The sequence below is a fragment of the Balaenoptera borealis genome (genome assembly GCF_965194805.1).
Source record: "Balaenoptera borealis genome assembly, chromosome: 8".
NCBI lineage: Eukaryota > Metazoa > Chordata > Mammalia > Artiodactyla > Balaenopteridae > Balaenoptera > Balaenoptera borealis.
The window spans coordinates 56,116,514-56,139,001 of NC_138865.1; the positions used below are offsets into that span (position 1 = coordinate 56,116,514).

General features: G+C 38.2%; 1 protein-coding gene across 4 annotated transcripts in view; it reads right to left on the reverse strand.

Moving 5' to 3' along the window:
• Positions 1-22,488, reverse strand: part of CNTLN (centlein) — a 371,323-nt gene that overhangs the window by 55,152 nt on the left and 293,683 nt on the right. For all 4 annotated transcript variants that reach the window (XM_082401583.1, XM_082401582.1, XM_082401581.1 and 1 more), the window contains one exon: positions 22,008-22,193. In XM_082401583.1, the coding sequence (XP_082257709.1) occupies positions 22,008-22,193 (186 nt within the window). The remainder of the gene's footprint in view (positions 1-22,007; positions 22,194-22,488) is intronic.

Sequence of the window (22,488 nt, forward strand, 5' to 3'; positions counted from 1 at the left end):
TTACTTCTGCTTTCTCAGTGAAAAAAGAAGCTGAGATTAAGGCACTAAGGAGGGGGTGGATGCTAGAGGTCTAAGAAGATAGGAGAAAGGAATGTTGGGGAAACCTGGGGGCTAAATGCACTGGGAAAGTATAACAGTCTTACACAGAGTGTTGAGGTCCCACCTGAAGTTCTTGGTTATGAACTTAAATTAAGACCAATCAGCATGGTTGTGTTTTTCTTTAGAGACATTCAGCTGCTTGGGTCCAGAAGAAAAGTGGGTAGAGATTCAAAACAAACTAGGCATGGATTTTTTCCATGTGAATATGACAGGGGGACAGATAAGCAGACTGAGGATATATGTTAAAAAGTGACCATGACAGCACATGGAGTACTTGTTGCATGAAAGCATAATGGGAAAGAAGGCGGTAATAATTAGGGAAAAGTGGTAAGGTCAATGAATTTCAGTTTGTAATCATGTCAGAGAATTGTTGGAGTGTAAGTACAAAAAGACATGGGGGTCAGAGAATAAGATGTTAGAAATAGAGATTCTGGAGTTGATGCAGTTATTGGTAATGACAAGGCCAAGAGTAAAATTTCTTAATGGGAACACTTTTGGTATTGTGGAGATGACAATTTTTTTACTGTGTGGGACTAGCCTTCACAATGCAGGATGTTTAGCATCTCTGGCCAATGGGCACTGCATATCAGTAGCACCTCCTAGTCAGTGTGACAACCCAAAGCACCCACACATTTCCAAATGCTCCATAAGGTGGGTGATCCTTCCTTAATTCAGAACCAAGGGTCAGGGATATGATCATGAGACTAATCACTGGAACTGAATATGGTGAAGAATTGAGACACTAGGGTGCTGGATGACCTACATGGATAGGAGGTCATCCAAAATCATAACAGAATTGTGTTGGAGAGAAAGACTGTGAACCAGGTGAAAAGCTGTATGACTAACCTTCTACAATGAGGTACAAACAGATTTGGTGGTGAATATATGTTCCAATGGATTTCTGAGATTTATTTCAATTATTTCTTAATCTTATGCATGCCAAGAGAATATCTAAATAGGGTTGAATAATACCGGGATTCCAGGATCCACCCTCACGTACCACTAGAGTGTCATTATAAAGAGGTACAACAGGGACTTCCCTGGTGGCATAGTGGTTAAGAATCTGCCTGCGAATGCAGGGGACATGGGTTCAAGCCCTGGTCCAGGAAGATCCGAAATGTCGCGGAGCAACTAAGCCCGTGTGCCACAACTACTGAGCCTGCACTCTAGAGCCCATGAGGCACAACTACTGAAGCCTGCATGCTGCAACTACTGAAGACCGCGAGCCGCAACTACTGAAGCCCACGCACCTAGAGCCCATGCTCTGCAACAAGAGAAGCCACTGCAATGAGAAGCCCACACACCACAACGAAGAGCAGCTCCCGCTTGCTACAACTAGAGAAAGCCCGCACGCAGCAACGAAGACGCAATGCAGACAAAAATGAATAAATAAATAAATACATATATTTACATATAATATATATATATTACATATATATATATATATGTAAAGAGGTACGACAAATGAATGGGTAAAGAAGATGTGGTACTGGGGCTTCCCTGGTGGTGCAGTGGTTGAGAATCCGCCTGCCAATGCAGCGGACACAGGTTTGAGCCCTGGTCCAGGAAGACCCCACATGCCGTGGAGCCTGCATTCTAGAGCTCGTGTGCCACAACTGCTGAGCCTGCGTGCCACAACTACTTGCCTCATGTGCCTGGAGCCCGTGCTCTGCCACAGGAGAAGCCCCCTCAATGAGAGGCCCATGCACCGCAATGAGGAGTGGCCCCCACTCGCCGCAACTAGGGAAAGCCCATGCGTAGCAACAAAGACCCAACACAGCCAAAAATAAATAAATTTTAAAAAATATTTCAAATAAATAAATAAATAAATAACACCTGAAATGATCCTTATGAACAATAACAACAAAAAGATGTGGTACATATATATAATAGAATATTACTCAGCCATAAAAAAGAATGAAATAATGCCATTGTAGCAACATGGATGGACCTAGAGATCATCATACTAAGTGAAGTAAGCCAAAGACAAATATCATACGATATCGCCTATATGTGGAATCTTAAAAAATGATACAAATGAACTTATGTACAAAACAGAAATAGACTCACAGACACAGAAAATAAACTTATGGTTACCAAAGGGGAAAGGGGTGAGGGATAAATTAGGAGTTTGGGATTAAAATATACACACTGCTATATATAAAATAGATAACCAACAAGCACCTACTGTACAGCACCTACTTGATACTTGATATCAAGTATCAAGACACTTGATATCTTGTAATAATCTATAATGGAAGAGAGTGTAAAAAACGAATATATATATATATTTTAATATATATTTATGATTGAGTCACTTTGCTGTACATCTGAAACTAACCCTACATTGTAAATCAACTATATTTCAATAAAAATTTAAAAAACCCATAAGTTAAAAAAAGAGGTACCAAAATGAGGTAGAATCAAACAAGGTTACATAGCACACATACGAAGCAGTGCTGTTACTAAATAATGTACCCTATATACTTTCACTTCAAATGCCTTAATTAACAGTTTTTTCACAAGAAAAAATTTTTGTACCTATGTATGATGATGGATGTTAACTAGTCTTATTACGGTGATCATTTTGCAATACATATATTGAATCATTATGTTGTACATCTGAAACTAATACAATGTTATATATCAAGTATATCTCAATTTTTAAAACTGTTACAATTTTAAATTACAGTATTTGTTAGGAAAAAAGGGGACAATATTAGGATAGATATAGACATTTACTCATTTAAAAGCAGTAATCCTGTATAAATATGCATATCATCAATATTGCTTCCATCCTTTACTTCTCAACTATAGGCATCCTAATTCAAGATACTTTGAACTGCCATTCTACAAATAGGATACATATTAGTTTTTAGCAATGTTGCCACCAGCTGGCTAAAAGCAACATAGGTGTATTTGGAAAATAAAAGTCTCTAGTATTACAAAATGTTATGTTATTTGGTTGAAATATACTTCATGATGCTTGAATATTCCTCTTCCCTTCCAAATTATACCTTTCAGATACATAGTACAGTCTCACTGCATTCAGTTCATTGAAATGTTTTACCTTCCACCCATATATCCAAGTTAAGTTTTTGTTTTCATATTATCACACTGGCCTTTTGTATATATGCTGGGTCTCTGCCTGTTTTCAACTCTGGGTGCCACTTCCATCTGGATTTTATTTTTATTTCCCGTCCATCCACTGCAAAGCTGCCTTCTCTTACTAGTTCAAAATACACTCAGTTCTTCTCTAAGCAACTTTTTTTTTTAACATCTTTATTGGAGTATAATTGCTTTACAATGTTGTGATTGTTTCTCCTGTATAACAAAGTGAGTCAGCTATATGTATACATATATCCCCATAACCCCTCCCTCTTGTGTCTCCCTCCCATCCTCCCTATCCCACCCCTCTAGGTGGTCACAAAGCACCAAGCTTATCTCTCTGTGTTGTGCAACTGCTTCCCACTAGCCATCTATTTTACATTTGGTAGTGTATATATGTCAATGCTACTCTCTCACTTCGTCCCAGCTTACCCTTGCCCCTCCCCATGTCCACAAGTCCATTCTCCACATCTGAATCTTTATTACTGTCCTGCCCCTAAGTTCATCAGAACCATTTTTTTTTTGGATTCCATATATATGTGTTACCATATGGTATTTGTTTTTTTCTTTCTGACTTATTCACTCTGTATGACAGACTCTAGGTCCATCCACCTCACTACAAATAACTCAATTTCATTTCTTTTTATGGCTGAGTAATATTCCATTGTATATATGTGCCACATCTTCTTTATCCATTCATTTGTCGATGGACACTTAGGTTGCTCCCATGTCCCGGCTATTGTAAATAGTGCTGCAATAAACACTGTGGCACATGACTATTTTTGAATTATGGTTCTCTCAGGGTATATGCCCAGTAGTGGGATTGCTGGGTCATATGGTAGTTCTATTTTTAGTTTTTTAAGGAACCTCCATACTATTCTCCATAGTGGCTGTATCAATTTACATTCCCACCAACAGTGCAAGAGAGTTCCCTTTGCTCCACACCCTCTCCAGCATTTATTGTTTGTAGATTTTTTGATGGTGTCCATTCTGACTGGTGTGAGATGATATCTCATTGTAGTTTTGATTTGCATTTCTCTAAAAATTAGTGATATTGAGCATCTTTTCATGTGCCTGTAGGCCGTCTGTATGTCTTCTTTGGAGAAATGTCTGTTTAGGTCTTCTGTCCATTTTTTGATTGGGTTGTTTGTTTTTTTGATATTGAGCTGTATGAGCTGTTTGTATATTTTGGAAATTAATCCCTTGTTGGTGGCATCATTTGCAAATATTTTCTCCCAGTCCGTAGGTTGGCTTTTTGTTTTGTTTATCGTTTCCTTTGCTGTGCAAAAGATTTTAAGTTTAATTAGATACCATTGGTTTATTTTTGTTTTTATTTCCATTTCTCTAGGAGGTGGGTCAAAAAGGATCTTGCTGTGATTTATGACATAGAGTGTTCCGCCTGTTTTCCTCTAAGAGTTTTATACTGCCTGGCCTTACATTTAGGTCTTTAATCCATTTTGAGTTTATTTTTGTATACGGTGTTAGGGGGTGTTCTAATTTCATTCTTTTACGTGTAGCTGTCCAGTTTTCCCAGCACCACTTATTGAAGAGGCTGTCTTTTCTCCACTGTATATGCTTGCCTCCTTTATCAAAGATAAGGTGACCGTATGTACGTGGGTTTATCTCTGGTTTTTCTATCCTGTTCCATTGATCTATATTTCTGTTTTTGTGCCAGTACCATACTGTCTTGATTACTGTAGCTTTGTAGTATAGTCTGAAGCCAGGGAGCCTGATTCCTCCAGCTCCTGTTTTCTTTCTCAAGATTGCTTTGGCTATTCGGGGTCTTTTGTGTTTCCATACAAACTGTGAAATTTTTTGCCCTACTTCTGTGAAAAATGTCATTGCTAGTTTGATGGGGATTGAATTGAATCTGTAGATTGCTTTGGGTAATACAGTCATTTTCACAATGTTGATTCTTCCAATCCAAGAACATGGTGTATCTCTCCATCTGTTTGTATCATCTTTAATTTCTTTCATCAGTGTCTTATAGTTCTCTGCATACAGGTCTTCTGTCTCCTTAGGTAGGTTTATTCCTAGGTATTTTATTCTTTTTGTTGAATGGTCAATGGGAGTGTTTCCTTAATTTCACTTTCAGATTTTCCATCATTAGTGTATAGGAATGCAAGAGACTTCTGTGCATTAATTTTGTATCCTGCTACTCTACCAAATTCATTAATAAGCTCTAGTAGTTTTCTGGTAGCATTTTTAAGATTCTCTATGTATAGTATCATGTCATCTGCAAACAGTGACAGTTTTACTTCTTCTTTTTCTTTTATTTCTTTTTCTTCTCTGATTGCTGTGGCTAAAACTTCCAAAAGTATGTTGAATAATGGTGAAAGTGGGCAACCTTGTCTTGTTCCTGATCTTAGTGGAAATGGTTTCAGTTGTTCACCATTGAAAATGATATTGGCTGTGGGTTTGTCATATGTCGCCTTTATTATGTTGAGGTAGGTTCCCTCTATGCCTACTTTCTGGAGAGTTTTTATCATAAATGGGTGTTGAAGTTTGTCAAAAGCTTTTTCTGCATCTATTGAGATGGTCGTATGGTTTTTATTCTTCAGTTTGAATATGGTGTATCACATTGATTGATTTGCGTATATTGAAGAATCCTTGCATTCCTGGGATAAACCCCACTTGATCATGGTGTATGATCCTTTTAATGTGCTGTTGGACTCTGTTTGCTAGTATTTTGTTGAGGATTTTTGCATACATGTTAATCGGTGATATTGGTCTGTAGTTTTCTTTTTTTCGTGACATCTTTGTCTGGTTTTGGTGTCAGGGTGATGGTGGCCTCGTAGAATGAGTTTGAGAGTGTTCCTCCCTCTGCTATATTTTGGAAGTGTTTGAGAAGGATAGGTGTTAGCGCTCCTCTAAATGTTTGATAGAATTCACCTGTGAAGCCATCTGGTCCTGGGCTTTGTTTGTTGGAAGATTTTTAATCACAACTTCAATTTCAGTGCTTGTGATTGGTCTGTTTATATTTTCTATTTCTTCCTGGTTCAGTAACAGAAGGTTGTGCTTTTCTAAGAATTTGTCCATTTCTTCCATGTTGTCCATTTTATTGGCATACAGCTGCTTGTAGTAATCTCTCATGATCCTTTGTATTTCTGCAGTGTCAGCTGTTGCTTCTCCTTTTTCATTTCTAATTCTGTTAATTTGAGTCTTCTCCCTTTTTTCCTTGATGAGTCTGACTAATGGCTTATCAATTTTGTTTATCTTTTCAAAGAGCTAGCCTTTAGTTTTATTGATCTTTGGTACTGTTTCGTTCATTTCTTTTCCATTTACTTCTGCTCTGATCTTTATGATTTCTTTCCTTCTGCTAACTTTGGGGGTTTTTTTGTTCTTCTTTCTCTAATTGCTTTAGGTGTAAGGTTAGGTTGTTTATTTGAGATGTTTCTTGTTTCTTGGGGTAGGATTTTATTGCTATAAACTTCCCTCTTTGAACTGCTTTTGTTGTGTCCCATAGGTTTTGGGTCGTCATGTTTTCATTCTCATTTGTTTCTAGGTATTTTTTGATTTCCTCTTTGATTTCTTCAGTGATCGCTTGGTTATTTAGGAGTGTATTGTTTACCCTCCATGTGTGTGTATTTTTTACAGACTTTTCCCTGTAATTGATATCTAGTCTCATAGCATTGTGGTCAGAAAAGATACTTGATACAATTTCAATTTTCTTAAATTAACCATGGCTGGATTTGTGACTGAAGATATGGTCTATCCAGGAGAATGTTCCATCAGCACTTGAGAAGAAACTGTATTCTGCTGTTTTGGGGTGGAATGTCCTATAAATATCAATTAAGTCCACCTTGTTTAATGTGTCATTTAAAGCTTGTGTTTCCTTATTCATTTTCATTTTGGATGATCTGTCCATTGGTGAAAGTGGGATGGTAAAGTCCCCTACTATTACTGTGTTACTGTCGATTTCCCCTTTTATGGCTGTCAGCGTTTGCATTATGTATTGAGGTGGTCCTATGTTGGGTGCATAAATATTTACAATTGTTGTATCTTCTTCTTGAATTGATCCCTTGATCATTATGTAGCATCCTTCTTTGTCTCTTGTAATAGTCTTTATTTTACAGTTTATTTTTGGGACTTCCCTGGTGGCACAGTGGTTAATAATCCGCCTGTCAGAAATCTCTTGCATTCCTATATACTAATGATGAAAAATCTGAAAGTGAAATTAAGAAAACACTCCCATTTACCATTCCAACAAAAAGAATAAAATATCTAGGAATAAACCTACCTAAGGAGACAAAAGACCTGTATGCAGAAAATTATAGGACACTGATGAAAGAAATTAAAGACGATACAAATAGATGGAGAGATATACCATGTTCTTGGATTGGAAGAATCAACATTGTGAAAATGACTCTACTACCCAAAGCAATCTACAGATTCAATGCAATCCCTATCAAACTACCACTGGCATTTTTCACAGAACTAGAACAAAAAATTTCACAATTTGTATGGAGACACAAAAGACCCCGAATAGCCAAAGCAATCTTGAGAACGAAAAATGGAGCTGGAGGAATCAGGCTCCCTGACTTCAGACTATATTACAAAGCTACAGTAATCAAGACAGTTTGGTACTGGCACAAAAACAGAAATATAGATCAATGGAACAGGATAGAAAGCCCAGAGATAAACCCACGCACATATGGTCACCTTATCTTTGATAAAGGAGGCAAGCATATACAGTGGAGAAAAGACAGCCTCTTCAATAAGTGGTGCTGGGAAAATTGGACAGCTACATGTAAAAGTATGAAATTAGAACACTCCCTGACACCATACACAAAAATAAACTCAAAATGGATTAAAGACCTAAGTGTAAAGCCAGACACTATCAAACTCTTAGAGGAAAACATAGGCAGAACACTCTATGACATACATCACAGCAAGATCCTTTTTGACCCACCTCCTAGAGAAATGGAAATAAAAACACAAATAAACAAATGGGACCTAATGAAACTTAAAAGCTTTTGCACAGCAAAGGAAACCATAAACAAGACCAAAAGACAACCCTCAGAATGGGAGAAAATATTTCCAAATGAAGCAACTGACAAAGGATTAATCTCCAAGATTTACAAGCAGCTCATGCAGCTCAATAACAAAAAAACAAACAACCCAATCCAAAAATGGGCAGAAGACCTAAATAGACATTTCTCCAAAGAAGATATACAGATTGCCAACAGACACATGAAAGAATGCTCAACATCATTAATCATTAGAGAAATGCAAATCAAAACTACAATGAGGTATCATCTCACACCGGTCAGAATGGCCATCATCAAAAAATCTAGAAACAATAAATGCTGGAGAGGGTGTGGAGAAAAGGGAACACTCTTGCACTGTTGGTGGGAATGTAAATTGATACAGCCACTATGGAGAACAGTATGGAGGTTCCTTAAAAAACTACAAATAGAACTACCATACGACCCAGCAATCCCACTACTGGGCATATACCCTGAGAAAACCATAATTCAAAAAGAGTCATGTACCAAAATGTTCATTGCAGCTCTACTTACAATAGCCAGGACATGGAAGCAACCTAAGTGTCCATCATTGGATGAATGGATAAAGAAGATGTGGCACATATATACAATGGAATATTACTCAGCCATAAAAAGAAATGAAATGGAGGTATTTGTAATGAGGTGGATGGAGTTAGAGTCTGTCATACAGAGTGAAGTAAGTCAGAAAGAGAAAAACAAATACAGTATGCTAACACATATATATGGAATCTAAGGAAAAAAAAAAAGGTCATAAAGAACCTAGTGGCAAGATGGGAATAAAGACACAGACCTACTAAAGAATGGACTTGAGGATATGGGGAGGGGGAGAGGTGAGATGTGACAGGGTGAGGGAGTGTCATGGACATATATACACTACCAAATGTAAAATAGCTAGTGGGAAGCAGCCACATAGCACAGGGAGATCAGCTCGGTGCTTTGTGACCGCCTGGGGGGGTGGGATGGGGAGGGTGGGAGGGAGGGAGATGCGGGAGGGAGGAGATATGGGAACGTGTGTATATGTGTAGCTGATTCACTTTGTTATAAAGCAGAAACTAACACACCATTGTGAAGCAATTATACTTCAATAAAGATGTTTAAAAAAAAAAAAATCCGCCTGTCAATGCAGGGGACACGGTTTCGAGCCCTGGTCCAGGAAGATCCCACATGCCACGGAGCAACTAAGCCCATATGCTACAACTACTGAGCCTGTGCTCTAGAGCCCACAAGTGACAACTACTGAGCCCGCACACCTAGAGCCCGTGCTTGGCAACAAGAGAAGCCACTGCAATGAGAAGCCCGCGCACTGCAACGAAGAGCAGCCCCCGCTCGCCACAACTACAGAAAGCCCTCGCGCAGCAATGAAGACCCGATGCAGCCAAAAATAAATAAATAAAATTATTAATAAATAAATAAATAAAGTCTATTTTGTCTGATATTAGAATTGCTACTCCAGGTTTATTTTGATTTCCATTTGTATGGAGTATCTTTTTCAATCCCCTCACTTTCAGTCTGTATGTGTTCCTAGGTCTGAAGTGGGTCTCTTGTAGACAACATACATATGGGTCTTGTTTCTGTATCCATTCAGCCAGTCTATGTCTTTTGGTTGGAGCATTTAATCCATTTACATTTAAGGTAATTATCGATATGTATGTTCCTACTACCATTTTCTTAATTGTTTTGGGTTTGTTTTTGTAGGCCTTTTCCTTCTCTTGTGTTTCCTGCCTAGAGAAGTTCCTTTAGCATTTGCTGTAAAGCTGATTTGGTGGTGCTGTATCCTCTTAACTTTTGCTTGTCTGTAAAGGTTTTAATATCTCCATTGAATCTGAATGAGATCCTTGCTGGGTAGAGTAATCTTGGTTGTAGGTTTTTCCCTTTCGTCACTTCAAATATGTCCTGCCACTCCCTTCTGGCTTGCAGAGTTTCTGCTGAAAGACCAGCTGTTAACATTTTGGGGATATCCTTGTATGTTATTTGTTGCTTTTCCCTTACTGCTTTTAATATTTTTTCTTTGTATTTAATTTTTGATAGTTTGATTAATATGTGTCTTGGCATGTTTCTCCTTGGATTTATCCTGTTTGGAACCTCTGCACTTCCTGGACTTGACTGACTATTTCCTTTCCCATGTTAGAGAAGTTTTCAAATATAATCTCTTCAAATATTTTCTCAGACCCTTTTTTTCCTCTTCTTCTTCTGGGATCCCTATAATTCAAATGTTGGTGCATTTAATGTTGTTCCAGAGGTCTCTGAGACTGTCCTCAATTCTTTTCATTCTTTTTTCTTATTCTGCTCTGTGGTAGTCATTTCCACTATTTTATCTTCCAAGTCACTTATCCGGTCTTCTGCCTCAGTTATTCTGCTATTAATTCCTTCTAGAGAATTTTTAATTTCACTTATTGTGTTGTTCATCATTGTTCGTTTGCTCTTTAGTTCTTCTAGGTCCTTGTTAAACGTTTCTTGTATTTTCTCCATTCTATTTCCAAGATTTTGGATCATCTTTACTGTCATTACTCTGATTTCTTTTTCAGGTACACTGCCTATTTCCTCTTCATTTGTTTTGTCTGGTGGGTTTTTACGTTGCTCCTTCATCTGCTGCATATTTCTCTGTCTTCTCATTTTGTTTAACTTACTGTGTTTGGGGTCCTCTTTTCTCAGGCTGCAGGTTCGTAGTTCCTGTTGTTTTTGGTGTCTGCCCCCAGTGGGTGAGGGTGGTTCAGTGGCTTGTGTAGGCTTCCTGGTGGAGGGGTCTGGTGCCTGTGTTCTTCTGGGTGGGGCTGGATCTTGTCTTTCTGATGGGCAGGGCCATGTCCGGTGGTGTGTTTTGGGGTGTCTGTGAACTTAGTATGATTTTAGGCAGCCTCTCTGCTAATGGGTGGGGTTGTGTTCCTGTCTTGCTAGTTGTTTGGCATGGGGAATCCAGCACTGGAGTTTGCTGGCTGCTGGGTGGAGCTGGATCTTAGCGTTCCCACCTCAGAGGCTCAGGCCTGACAACAGGCCAGGGCACCAAGACCCTGTCAGCCACACGACTTTGAAGAAAAGGGTGAGAAAAAAGAAAGAAAAATAAATAAATAAAAATTTAAAAATAATAATAAATAAATAAAAAGAAAAAATTATTAAAATGAAAAAATAAAAAAAGAGCAACTAAACCAGTAAACAAATCCACCAATGATCACATGCGCTAAACACTAAACTAAGATGAACATAAAAATTAGAAACAAATCAGCCGCAGACAGCAAATCCCAAGTCTATAGTTGCTTCCAAAGTCCACTGCCTCAATTTGGGATGATTCGTTGTCTGTTTAGGTATTCCAGAGATGCAGAGTACATCAAGTTGATTGTGGAGATTTAATCCGCTGCTCCTGAGGCTACATGGAGAGATTTCCCTTTCTCTTCTCTGTTTGCACAGCTCCTGGGGTTCAGCTTTGGTTTTGGCCCCACCTCTGTGTGTAGGTTGCCCTCAGGCATCTGTTCCCCACCCAGACAGGAGGGGGTTAAACCAGTGGCTGATTAGGGGGCTCTTACTCATTCAGGCTGGTGGGAGGGAAGGGTACGCTAGTTATAACTGGAATGAGGGGTGAGCTTGTGGTGGCAGAGGCATGATGGTGCAACAACCTGGGGCACGCCGTTTGTTCTCCAAGGGAAGTTGTCCCTGGATCACAGGACCCTGGCAGTAGCGGGCTGCACTGGCTCCCGGGAGGGGAGGTGTGGATAGTGACCTGTGCTCGCACACAGGCTTCTTGGTGGCTGCAGCAGCAGCATTAGCGTTACATGCCCGTCTCTGGGTTCCAAGCTGATAGCCGCAGCTTGCGCCCATCTCTGAAGCTTGTTTAGGCAGTGCTCTGAATCCTCTCTTCTTGCGCACTCCAAAACAATGGTCTCTTGCCTCTTCGGCAGGTCCAGACTTTTTCTCAGACTCCCTCCTGGCTAGCTGTGGTGCACTAGCCCCCTTCAGGCTTTGTTCGTGCAGCCAACCCCAGTCCTCTCCCTGGGATCTGACCTCCAAAGCAGGAGCCTCAGCTCCCAGCCCCCACCTGCCCCGGCGGGTGAGCAGACAAGCCTCTCGGGCTGGTGAGTGCTGGCCGGCATCGGTCCTCTGTGCGGGAATCTCTCCGCTTTGCCCTCTGCACCCCTGTTGCTGCGCTCTCCTCCGTGGCTCCAAAGCTCTCCCCCCCTCCCACCCACCCCCGTCTCCACCAGTGAAGGGGCTTCCCAGTGCGGGGAAACTTTTCCTCCTTCACAGCTCCCTCCCAGAGGTGCAGGTCCCATCCCTACTCTTTTGTCTCTGTTTTTCTTTTGCCCTATCCAGGTACATGGGGAGTTTCTTACCTTTTGGGAAGGCTGAGGTCTTCTGCCAGCGTTCAGTAGGTGTTCTGTAGGAGTTGTTGCACATGTAGACGTATTTTTGATGTATTTGTGGGGAGGAAGGTGATCTCCATGACTCACTCCTCTGCCATCTTGAAGGTCCTCCCCCAAGCAACTTTAAAACTCCCAAATTGTGCAAAACTTTTTAAATATTCCAATGTTAAAAACAATAGAAGCTTAAAAAAGTTTCACTCTGCTTGCATCAGTTGAATAATGGCTATCACTTATTGTCAAGGTAAGTAAAAACACTGTATGGCACAAAATAAACATTCAATTAATGTTAACTGAATTTCTAAAAATTTATGTCAGCCTTCTTGAACTTCTTGGAGTATCATGGGCTAGGAGTTGTCCCAATATTTGATTATATTTTCAAAGTAGAAGTACTTTCTTAGATTTACATCTCAACTTAAAGTCACTATGTTTTTCAATATTATAATATAATTTATTGTAAGCAGTGAGCAATAGTGTTAGAGCGAAACACAGCAAGCTATTTCATTCCAGTCTTATTAAGATCTAGTTTTCCAGCCTTTATAATGAGTCTTGATCTGTGTTAGCGAACTACAAAAAGTTTTGAATTTCACTGAATCATAATGGACTGATTAGATTTTTCAGTAAGATTAGATTATTATGATGAAGGTTATAACTGGCTGCTCCAATACTGTGGTCACTCCTATCATCATAGTTTCTTGGAGAAGTAATGTCTTTTTTTTTTAACGGCTTCCTAAACAGCTTTATCAAGATATAATTTACATATTTTAAAGTTCACCCACTTAATGTATTTTTATTAAAAACTTGTCTTTAAAAACAGCTGTCATTTACCTTTCTTATATAATGATAGGACAGAAAGTTAACTCAAATTGGATTTTATTATAAAACTGTTTAAAAATCATAATTAAGAAGTGATGTCACCAAAATATAGGGTGGGAGATCCAGCCTCCATCCCCCTCACAAATATCTACAGTTAGACAGATATCCACAAACAAAAATAGCTCTGGAAGAGCTCAGGAGTCCACTTAAGAAATTTCAGCAACACAGTGGAGCAGAAAACCTGAGAATAACTCCACACAAAGAAAAAGAAGGGCAGTTTCGTTTTGCCTGCATCATCCCATACCCCAGGGTGGCACTGCTCAGTGCCAAGGGGGAACTGCCCAGTTCAAAAGAGTTCCCTCGCTGGGAAAGGGAGAATGAGGTGAGGAACCAACTTCCCCAGTTTTTCATATCACTGCATGAAGGACCCACTTCAGTTTCACACCACCCAGAGACTAACAAAGCTAAGACAAATAAAGACAGGTTGGAGCAAGGAAGAATGCCTGGGGCTCCCAATATCAGCTATGCAGCAAGAGCAGCTGTGGTTTACAGCTCTGTGCAGGATCCCAACAGCTTTCGCCACTGAAGAAACCAAAGCCCAGGACAGCTGCCATGACCCCCCTGCAGATTTCACCACTGTGATTTCCCCCCACAGGTTTCCACCTTCACGGATGCCACCTGACTGACTCCCTCCCTCTTCCCAGCTGGACCCTCCAATCTGCACTGGAAGTCAGCTTGGCCTTTGCAGCTGCACAAGTGCAAGATGCCAGCCTAGACCCCTGCAGCTGATACTCTGCCGTGCATGCATTTGGGGCTAACCCCTTCAGCTGTGGACCGGTTCGCCACTGGTCTGACTCCTGTCATTGGCCTCCAACGACAGGCAAGTGCCTGTGGTGAGGCCCTGTAGCCATAGGACTACATGCTGACAGCTAAGGCCCCCACAGCTGTTTGTGGGCCCAGATCTGGCTCTGTCTCCTCTCACTGGCGTGCACCGCTGGGCTCACCTGCAGCTAGCCCCTCCACCTGAGCACCTGCACGCCAACACCCAACTCCTGTCACTGGCCTCTTCTGCCACGTGGAACCCTACATTAAGCAAAAAAAAAAAAAAAAAATCTCAAAAAAATAATCTAACTACACCTCAAGGAACTACAAAAGGAACAAACTAAACCCAAAGGTAGTAGAAGGGAGGAAATAACAAAGAGAAGAGTGGAAATAAATAAATTGAGACAAAAAAGACAATAGAAAAGATTAGTGAAACTAAGAGCTAGTTTTTTAAAGAGATAAACAAAATGGATAAACTTTTATCTAGACTTACCAAGAAAAAGAGAGGACTCAAATTAATAAAATTAGAAATGAAAGAGAAGATATTACATCTGATACTACAGAAATACAAAGGATCATAAGAGGATACTATGAACTATTATATGTCAACAAATTGGACAACCTAGAAGAAATGGATAAATTCCTAAAACATACAACCTACCAAGACTGAATCATGAAGTAACAGAAAATCTCAACAGATTAATAATGAGTAAGAAGACTGAATCAGCAATCAAACACCTTCCAACAAAGAAAAGTCCATGACTTGATGGCTTCACTGGTGAATTCTACCAAACAAAGAAAAATTAAAGTCAATCCTTCTCAAACTCTTCCAAAAAATGTAAAAGGAGGGAATACTTTCAGACTCATTCTATGAGGTGAGCATTAACCTGATACCAAAGCCGGATAAGGACACTACAAGAAAAGAAAACTATAGGCCAATGCCCCTCATGAATATAGATACAAAACCTCTGAACAAAATACTAGCAAACTGAATTCAACAACACATTAAAAGGATCATACACCATGGTGAAGTGGGATTTATTCCTGGAATGCAAGAATGAGTCAACATACGCAAATCAATAAATGTGATACGCTACGTTAAAAGAATGAAGGATAAAAATCATATGATCATCTCAATAAATGCAGAAAGGGCATTGGACAAAATTTAACATCCTTTCATGATAAAACTCTCTACAAACTGGGTATAGAAGGAACACACTGGAACATAACAAAGGCCATATAATACAAGCCCAAGCTAACATCACACTCAACAGTGAAAGGCTGAAACCTTTCCCTCTAAGATCAGGAACAAGAGAAAAGTGCCCACTCTCACCACTCCTATTCAACACAGTACTGGAAGTCCTAGCTAGAGCAATTAGGCAGTAAAAAGAAATAAAAGGCATCCAAATCAGAAAGAAAGAAATAAAATTGTCTCTGTTTGCTCATGACATGATCTTTTATATAGAAAGTCCTAAGGACTCCATCAAAAAGCTGTTAGAATTAATCAACAAATCCAGTAAAGTTGCAGGATACAAAATCAACAGACAAAAATTAATTAGTCGTGTTTCTATACACTAAGAATTAAACATGTAAAAAAGAAATAAAACAATCCCACTTATAGTAGCACCCAACACAATAAAATTTTAGGAATAAATTTAACCAATGAAGTGAAAGATCTATACACCAAAAACTGCAAAACACTGATGAAAGAAACTAAAGAAGACACAAATAAATGGAATGATATCCTGATTAAAAGAGTGAATATTGTTAAAATGTCCATTCTACCCAAAGCCACCTAGAGATTCACTGCGACCTCTATCAAAGTTCCAATGGCATTTTTCACAGAAATAGGAAAAAAATCCCCAAATTTGTATGAAACTACAAAAGACTGAATAGCCAAAGCAATCTTGAGAAAGAAGAAAGCTGGAGGTATCACATTTCCTGACTTCAAACTATATACAACTTAATAACAAAAACCCAAATAATCCAATTTAAAAATGGACAAAGGACCTCAACAGACATTTTTCCAAAGAACACATACAAATGGCCAACAAGTTTATGAAAAGGTGCTCAACCTCACTAATCATCAGAGAAATGCAAATCAAAACCACAAGATATCACCTCACACCTGTTGGAATGGCTGTTATCAAATAGACAAGAGATAACAAATGCTGACGAGGATGTGGAGAAAAGGGAACCATTATGTACCGTTGGTGGGAATGTAAATTGGTACAGCCACTATGGAAAACAGTATAGAGGTCCCTCAAAAAAATTAGAACTACCAGCAATCCCACTTCTGAGTACATATCCAAAGGAAATGAAACAGGATCTCAAAGAGACATATGCATTCCCATGGTCAGTGCACCGTTACTTGCACTAGTCAAGACATGGAAGCAACTTAAGTGTCCATCAATGGATTAATGGATAAGGAAAATGTGGCATGTGTGTGTGTGTGTGTGTGTGTACACACACACACACACACACACACACACACACACACACACACAATGGAATATTACTCAGCCATGAAAAAGAAGGAAATCCTGCCATCTGTGACAACACGGATGGACCCCGAGAGTATTATACTAAGAGAAATAAGTCAGACAGAAAAAGATAGGGGCTGAGGGGAGGGGGAAATGAGATGCTGGTCAAATGACACAAACTTCCAGTTAGAAGAATAAGTTCCAAGGATCTAATGTACAGCATATGACTATAGTTAACAATACTGTGTTGTATACTTGGAATTTGCTATGAGAGTAGATTTTAAATGTCCTCACCATAACAATAACAATAAAATGGTAATTATGTGAGGTTAAGGATGTGTTAACTACCCTTATTGTAGTAAACATTTCATAATATATACATGTATCAAGTCACCATATTGTATAGCTTAATCTTATACATTGTTATATGTCGTATCTCAATAAAGTTGGAAAAAAAATAGAAAAAAATCATAATTAACAGAGTAGATCAGTACCAAAGTATTAACAATTGTACTTATTAAAAATAAAATTATAATGCCCTACAAATGTTTTCACTAAAGAAGCAAGAAATTTATATGCCCAAATCATCGTACTAAATCTTACCAAGCAAGTACATATTGATAATTAAATGATTTAAGCTTCCAGCTAAATGTTGTTCTTTGGCTGGTATTTATTTATCAGCTAACAAAAGCCATCGAGAAGATGGAATTGAGCATATGACTCTCATATACAAGCACATTAACAAGCCTATATCACGGCTTAATCAAACTGAGCAAATACTTCTAGAAATTTCCCTTGTGTGTTTTATTCAGTTATTAGGAGAATTCAAAGCCTCAGCTCTACCACATATATCCAGTCCAGATGCTCAAAGCACTTGATTTTACTCCAGGGCAAAATTCCATATTCAAGACTAGATCTAGAACAGATGGCCACTCCTCTTCTATAATCTGGTTGTGCCCTATGCATAAGTGAAAAGAGTAAAGGGAACACAGATTCCATAACATGGCCAGAACAAACATTATTACTATTAGTACTACTAATAATATTTATTAAGTACTTTTGTGTACTTGATACCCTAATAAGCTCTGCACAGAATGAGTCCTGGTGATCATAATGTTCCACGTAGGAACTATGCACATTCTTTAACTATGCTCGTTAAGCAATGTGCATAGCTCTTGCCTTCACAGAGGTTTCAATCTGAGCAGTGATTATGTGTCCTGCACCATTCTTAAAGCAGATGTAAAATCAATTCTTCAAGAATTTAGTGAGCCCTATTATGTGCCAGTACTTTGGGTAAATGAATGACAATACCCTAACTTCAAATTGACTATAATAATCTACTTGAAACAAAAAGAAAAATATGAGAGTTTGCAGTTATGTGTTAATTTATATGGTATATACAATAATTATTCAGGAGATAAATGATAGCCATACTACTAGCTGACACTCAGATAACACTGAGCATATTGGGCAATGTTTGAGCTTTATCTATATTAACTTATTTAAATCCTCACTTCAGGTATGTCCCATCATTACACTAATTCTATAGATGGGGAAACTGAGACGCAGAGGATTAAGTCACTTGCCTGAGATAACAGAACTAGAAACTGGCAGAGTAGGGCCCTTTCCCCTTAACCACAGAGTTAAAGAAATGATTCATGAAAGAGGAAGGCCCTGAGCTAAATTGGAAGGATTTAGAGCAAAGAGAGAAGGATATGTCAAGGAAGAAGGAGAACTTGAGGAAAGGCAAGACTGAACATAATCTGGGTGAAATTTGGAGAGTAGTGGGAAAAAAATTAGATTCTAAACAGAATAGGGTCAAATTATGGAATGTCTTAAATTTTTAAAAAGGTGAAAGCTGAGCTGTAATGCAGTAGTGTTTAGGACGTCACTGATGGTATGTCACTGCGGATGGCAGCTCCTGAGCATTTCTGCCCAGTCCTAGGGTGGGCCATACGTGTGAGGAAGAGAAGGATGACAGTAATCTCCTTCCTCAGACCCAAATATCCAGTCTTTGCCAATGTTTCTGGTTTGGGCATTAGTTTGCTTGTGGCCCTTTATTAGAGAAATGGATTAAGCAGTAGAAGTGGTACCATTATCAAATACATATTGACCCTAAAACACAGTTAAGTAAAACAAATGTCAAATTACCATTAGAAGTCATGAGTGGTAAAAGGTGCTATTAAATACCAAACTGATAAATATTTTGTTATATAGATTCAATCCATAAAAGCAATGTTAGGCTTTAAAAAAAACACAATGTTTTCAAAACAGTATTAATGCGTAATATCACCTAGCAGTTATATGCAGATTATTGGGCCTCACCCCAACCAAGATTTTGATTCAATAATGCCCACAATTATGAATTTTATTTAAATGCAATAGAATCTGTTGATTCTAATGCAAGCAATCTAAATACCAAACTGAAACAACATGGAAAATTTCTGAAAGAGTACTAAAAATATTTTATCCCTATCTGTTATCATTCTCTACTATAGGACCTTCAATATGCTACTCAAATTAAAAAGTCATGAAACCACGGCAATCGTGAATTTATGTACTAGGACATCTATACTCTATATCATTGTTGGTGAAATATATGAAGGATTAGTATGTTACTCTCAAATAACTAGAGATTAGACATTCACTATATCATTAAATACTATTCACATCCTTGGACATAAATAAGAAGTTTGTTTTTTAAAAGATAATTTTTTGCCAAACTACTCTGTGTGAAGAAGTACACCCATTACATTATCATAAAGGTCATGAAACTTCGTCAAGTCTATAATAATCAGATATCTAATCATAAAATTCATTTTTCTATTTTAAAAACTTCTGGTTATCAATTCTTTTTAAAACAGGACACGTTCAAGGAATACTTTAGGAAAAACCATAATTAGCATTTGAGTAAGTCTTATAAGTGTGCATTTCATATTTTATATATTGGCTAACAGTACAAAAAATGCAACTCTAAGCTGAATATAAAACAAGGAAAACAAAGGTTTATGAAGCTAAAAGTCATAATAAAAATAGCTCTACATCATGAGTAAAATAACGACAATATTCAATGAGAGTGCTTATCATAAGTTAAACAGTGAGACTATTCAACAAGCATTTGGAAGGAATGACATTTTAAATCAGGAAAAGGAAATATGATTAAATTAATAAATTTAAATTAATACTCTGCAATCATTTAGAGTCCTCTGAGGCAAGCATTATTGGTCTGACTTTATACCATTTGAAACCTTCATCGAAAGAGATAAAATGTTTTATTCCATTCATTTTGTAGATATTTTTTAAATGAGAAAACTCCCAAGGTATCTATGATTTCCAAAGAAACAAAGTAAGGGATTTGTTCTAAATTGGGTACTATTAACACTGGCATAAAATGTTGTAAGCTGTTATTTTTAGAGGAATAAAGAAAATGGTACTATACATAAGATCCAGTTATTTGCCATCTTATATTCAACTTATAAGCCCAGGAATGTTAATTCTTATAAATAAGATCAATACCTAAGGGGGTAACTGATTTGAGAACACTAACGTATTTATATATATAATAATTATATATGCAGCAAGTCTAGTTGAGTGGTTCAAATAATAGTAGGGTTATTTAAGAAAGAAGACAGTAAGTGGTGATGTTATTTTATTCCATAGAAGGACATTTAAACTTTAATTTTATAAAGATTCCATCAATTAAAAATATTTATATATTTAAGTAAGTTTCTACTGTTATGATAGGCAAGTTTTTAATAATATATGCCAGCCAAAGGAACAAGTAGCGGGAAGAACTCAATCTCATCGAAGATTGGTTAAAAAAAAAAAAAAAAAAAAAAGAACATTGCAACTTCAGGAGATAAAAGGGGGAAAGTAAAGAGTTATCCTCCCACAGTAGTCAAATTGTCTTAATTCTTATTTTTAAAGGCCAAAAGGGCTTTTATTAAAATTTCATATTCCTAAGAGAAATTCAATTTGATTAGTTAGTGATCATTATTGCATGCCAACTCTTTGCAAGTCACTATGGTACATGTTGTGGAGGTAGAGATTAATAAAACGTTGTTCTTGACTTTAAGGAACTCATCATAATTTATATAATGGAAACAGATCCGTGTGCTGACTATAATACAAGGCAGAATAAAAGGCACTAAACAGGGGTGTAAACAACTCACAGTGGGATTGAAAGGAGCGGAGCAATAACCAGGTTCCCAGCCCTCAGTGCCTCATATCTCTGAAACTAGAACCGCTCCTCCTGAGTTTTTCCAGAATAGTTAAGGGAGGAATACTGGCTGACCATGTTGGGCAGAAGTACAGGCCAGAGGTCTAAAAATTCCTTATAAAGACTTTCAAACAAAACACCCATTTTAGCCTGGTATTCTCCTCTCCCCCACCACCCTCAGCTTTGGTGGTTCCTTGTGCAGCCAATGCCAGAACCGTTCTGGGAGTCTTCAGTGGTCAGATAATTTCCAGATGGTACACCCTTTGTAGACACTTCAGCTTGTCTTCCTTTTGTCCTGCTAGATCATTTACCATTCCTCTATCCATTCCATGTGTGATAGGTCATGGGCTGGGGTGCAATGTCTCTTAACTTCAGTTATCATGGAGCAAGTTTCTGGTTGTTATTGCTTGGATGATTTTTAAAAGGAGAGTGGAATGAAAATGACTCAATTCTTTTGTCTTAAAATCTGTCTTGGGACTTCCCTGGTGGTGCAGTGGTTAAGAATCCACCTGCCAATGCAGGGGACATGGGTTCGAGACCTGGTCCAGTAAGATCCCACATGCCGCGGAGCAACTAAGCCCATGTGCCACAACTACTGAGCCTGCTCCTTAGAGCCCGCAAGCCACAACTACTGAGCCCACATGCCGCAATTACTGAAGCCCCAGCACCTGGAGACCGTGCTCCACAACAAGAGAAGCCACCGCAATGAGAAGCCTGCACATGCAACGAAGAGTAGCCCCCGCTCACTGCAACTAGAGAAAGCTGGCGTACAGCAATGAAGACCCAACACAGCCAAAAATAAAAATAATCAAAAAAAAAAAACCTCAGCTGTCTCGATTATGTGATTACCACAATTTCATAACTAAATTGACATTAAGAAAAGAATATTAATAATAGAGTGGACATTTTTAAACTCAAGCTATAAAAACAAATCTTTTATAGAGAAAATTTGAACAGTGTGGCAGGTAGGGTAGGGGAAGATGCTTTGTGGTTTAGGAGAGCAGAAAGGAACTTCAATGTACTTCCCAAATCATCTGAAGTAGGCCACTGCCCACTCTGCCTGAAGTAAAGTACAAGTTAGTAAAGCACAAAGAATTCAAACCTTCACAAATATGGTGAACTCTTCCACTTTCTCATTGGCTAGCAGCAATTTCTTCTGTGCACCTTCTAGGGCCTGCTCACTTTGCATTGCTAATCCTTGAAGATGCTTAGATGCTGCTGTTTCAATTTCTGCCATGGCAGATTCAGTCTCATTTATTTTTGATATGAGGAAAGTAAGCTTGAGATCCTGCAAAAGACCAGTAATAATCATAGAATAAAAAAATATTTCTTAAACAGATTTGGATGTTAGTTAGAGATGTCAGATAAGGAAAGGGTTTCATTACTCTCTCTGTATCTTGTATTCATTTTTATTTGAGTAAAATTGATGGTTGTTTTTGTTTATTTTCAATGAATATCCTGCACACATATTATCATATATTTATCATCAAAATTAGTTTATGCTTTTTAAAAATTATAAATCATTAAAGACATGGAAGCCATTTTAGACTGAAAGATTTCATATATCAAATGGAAGTATTTAA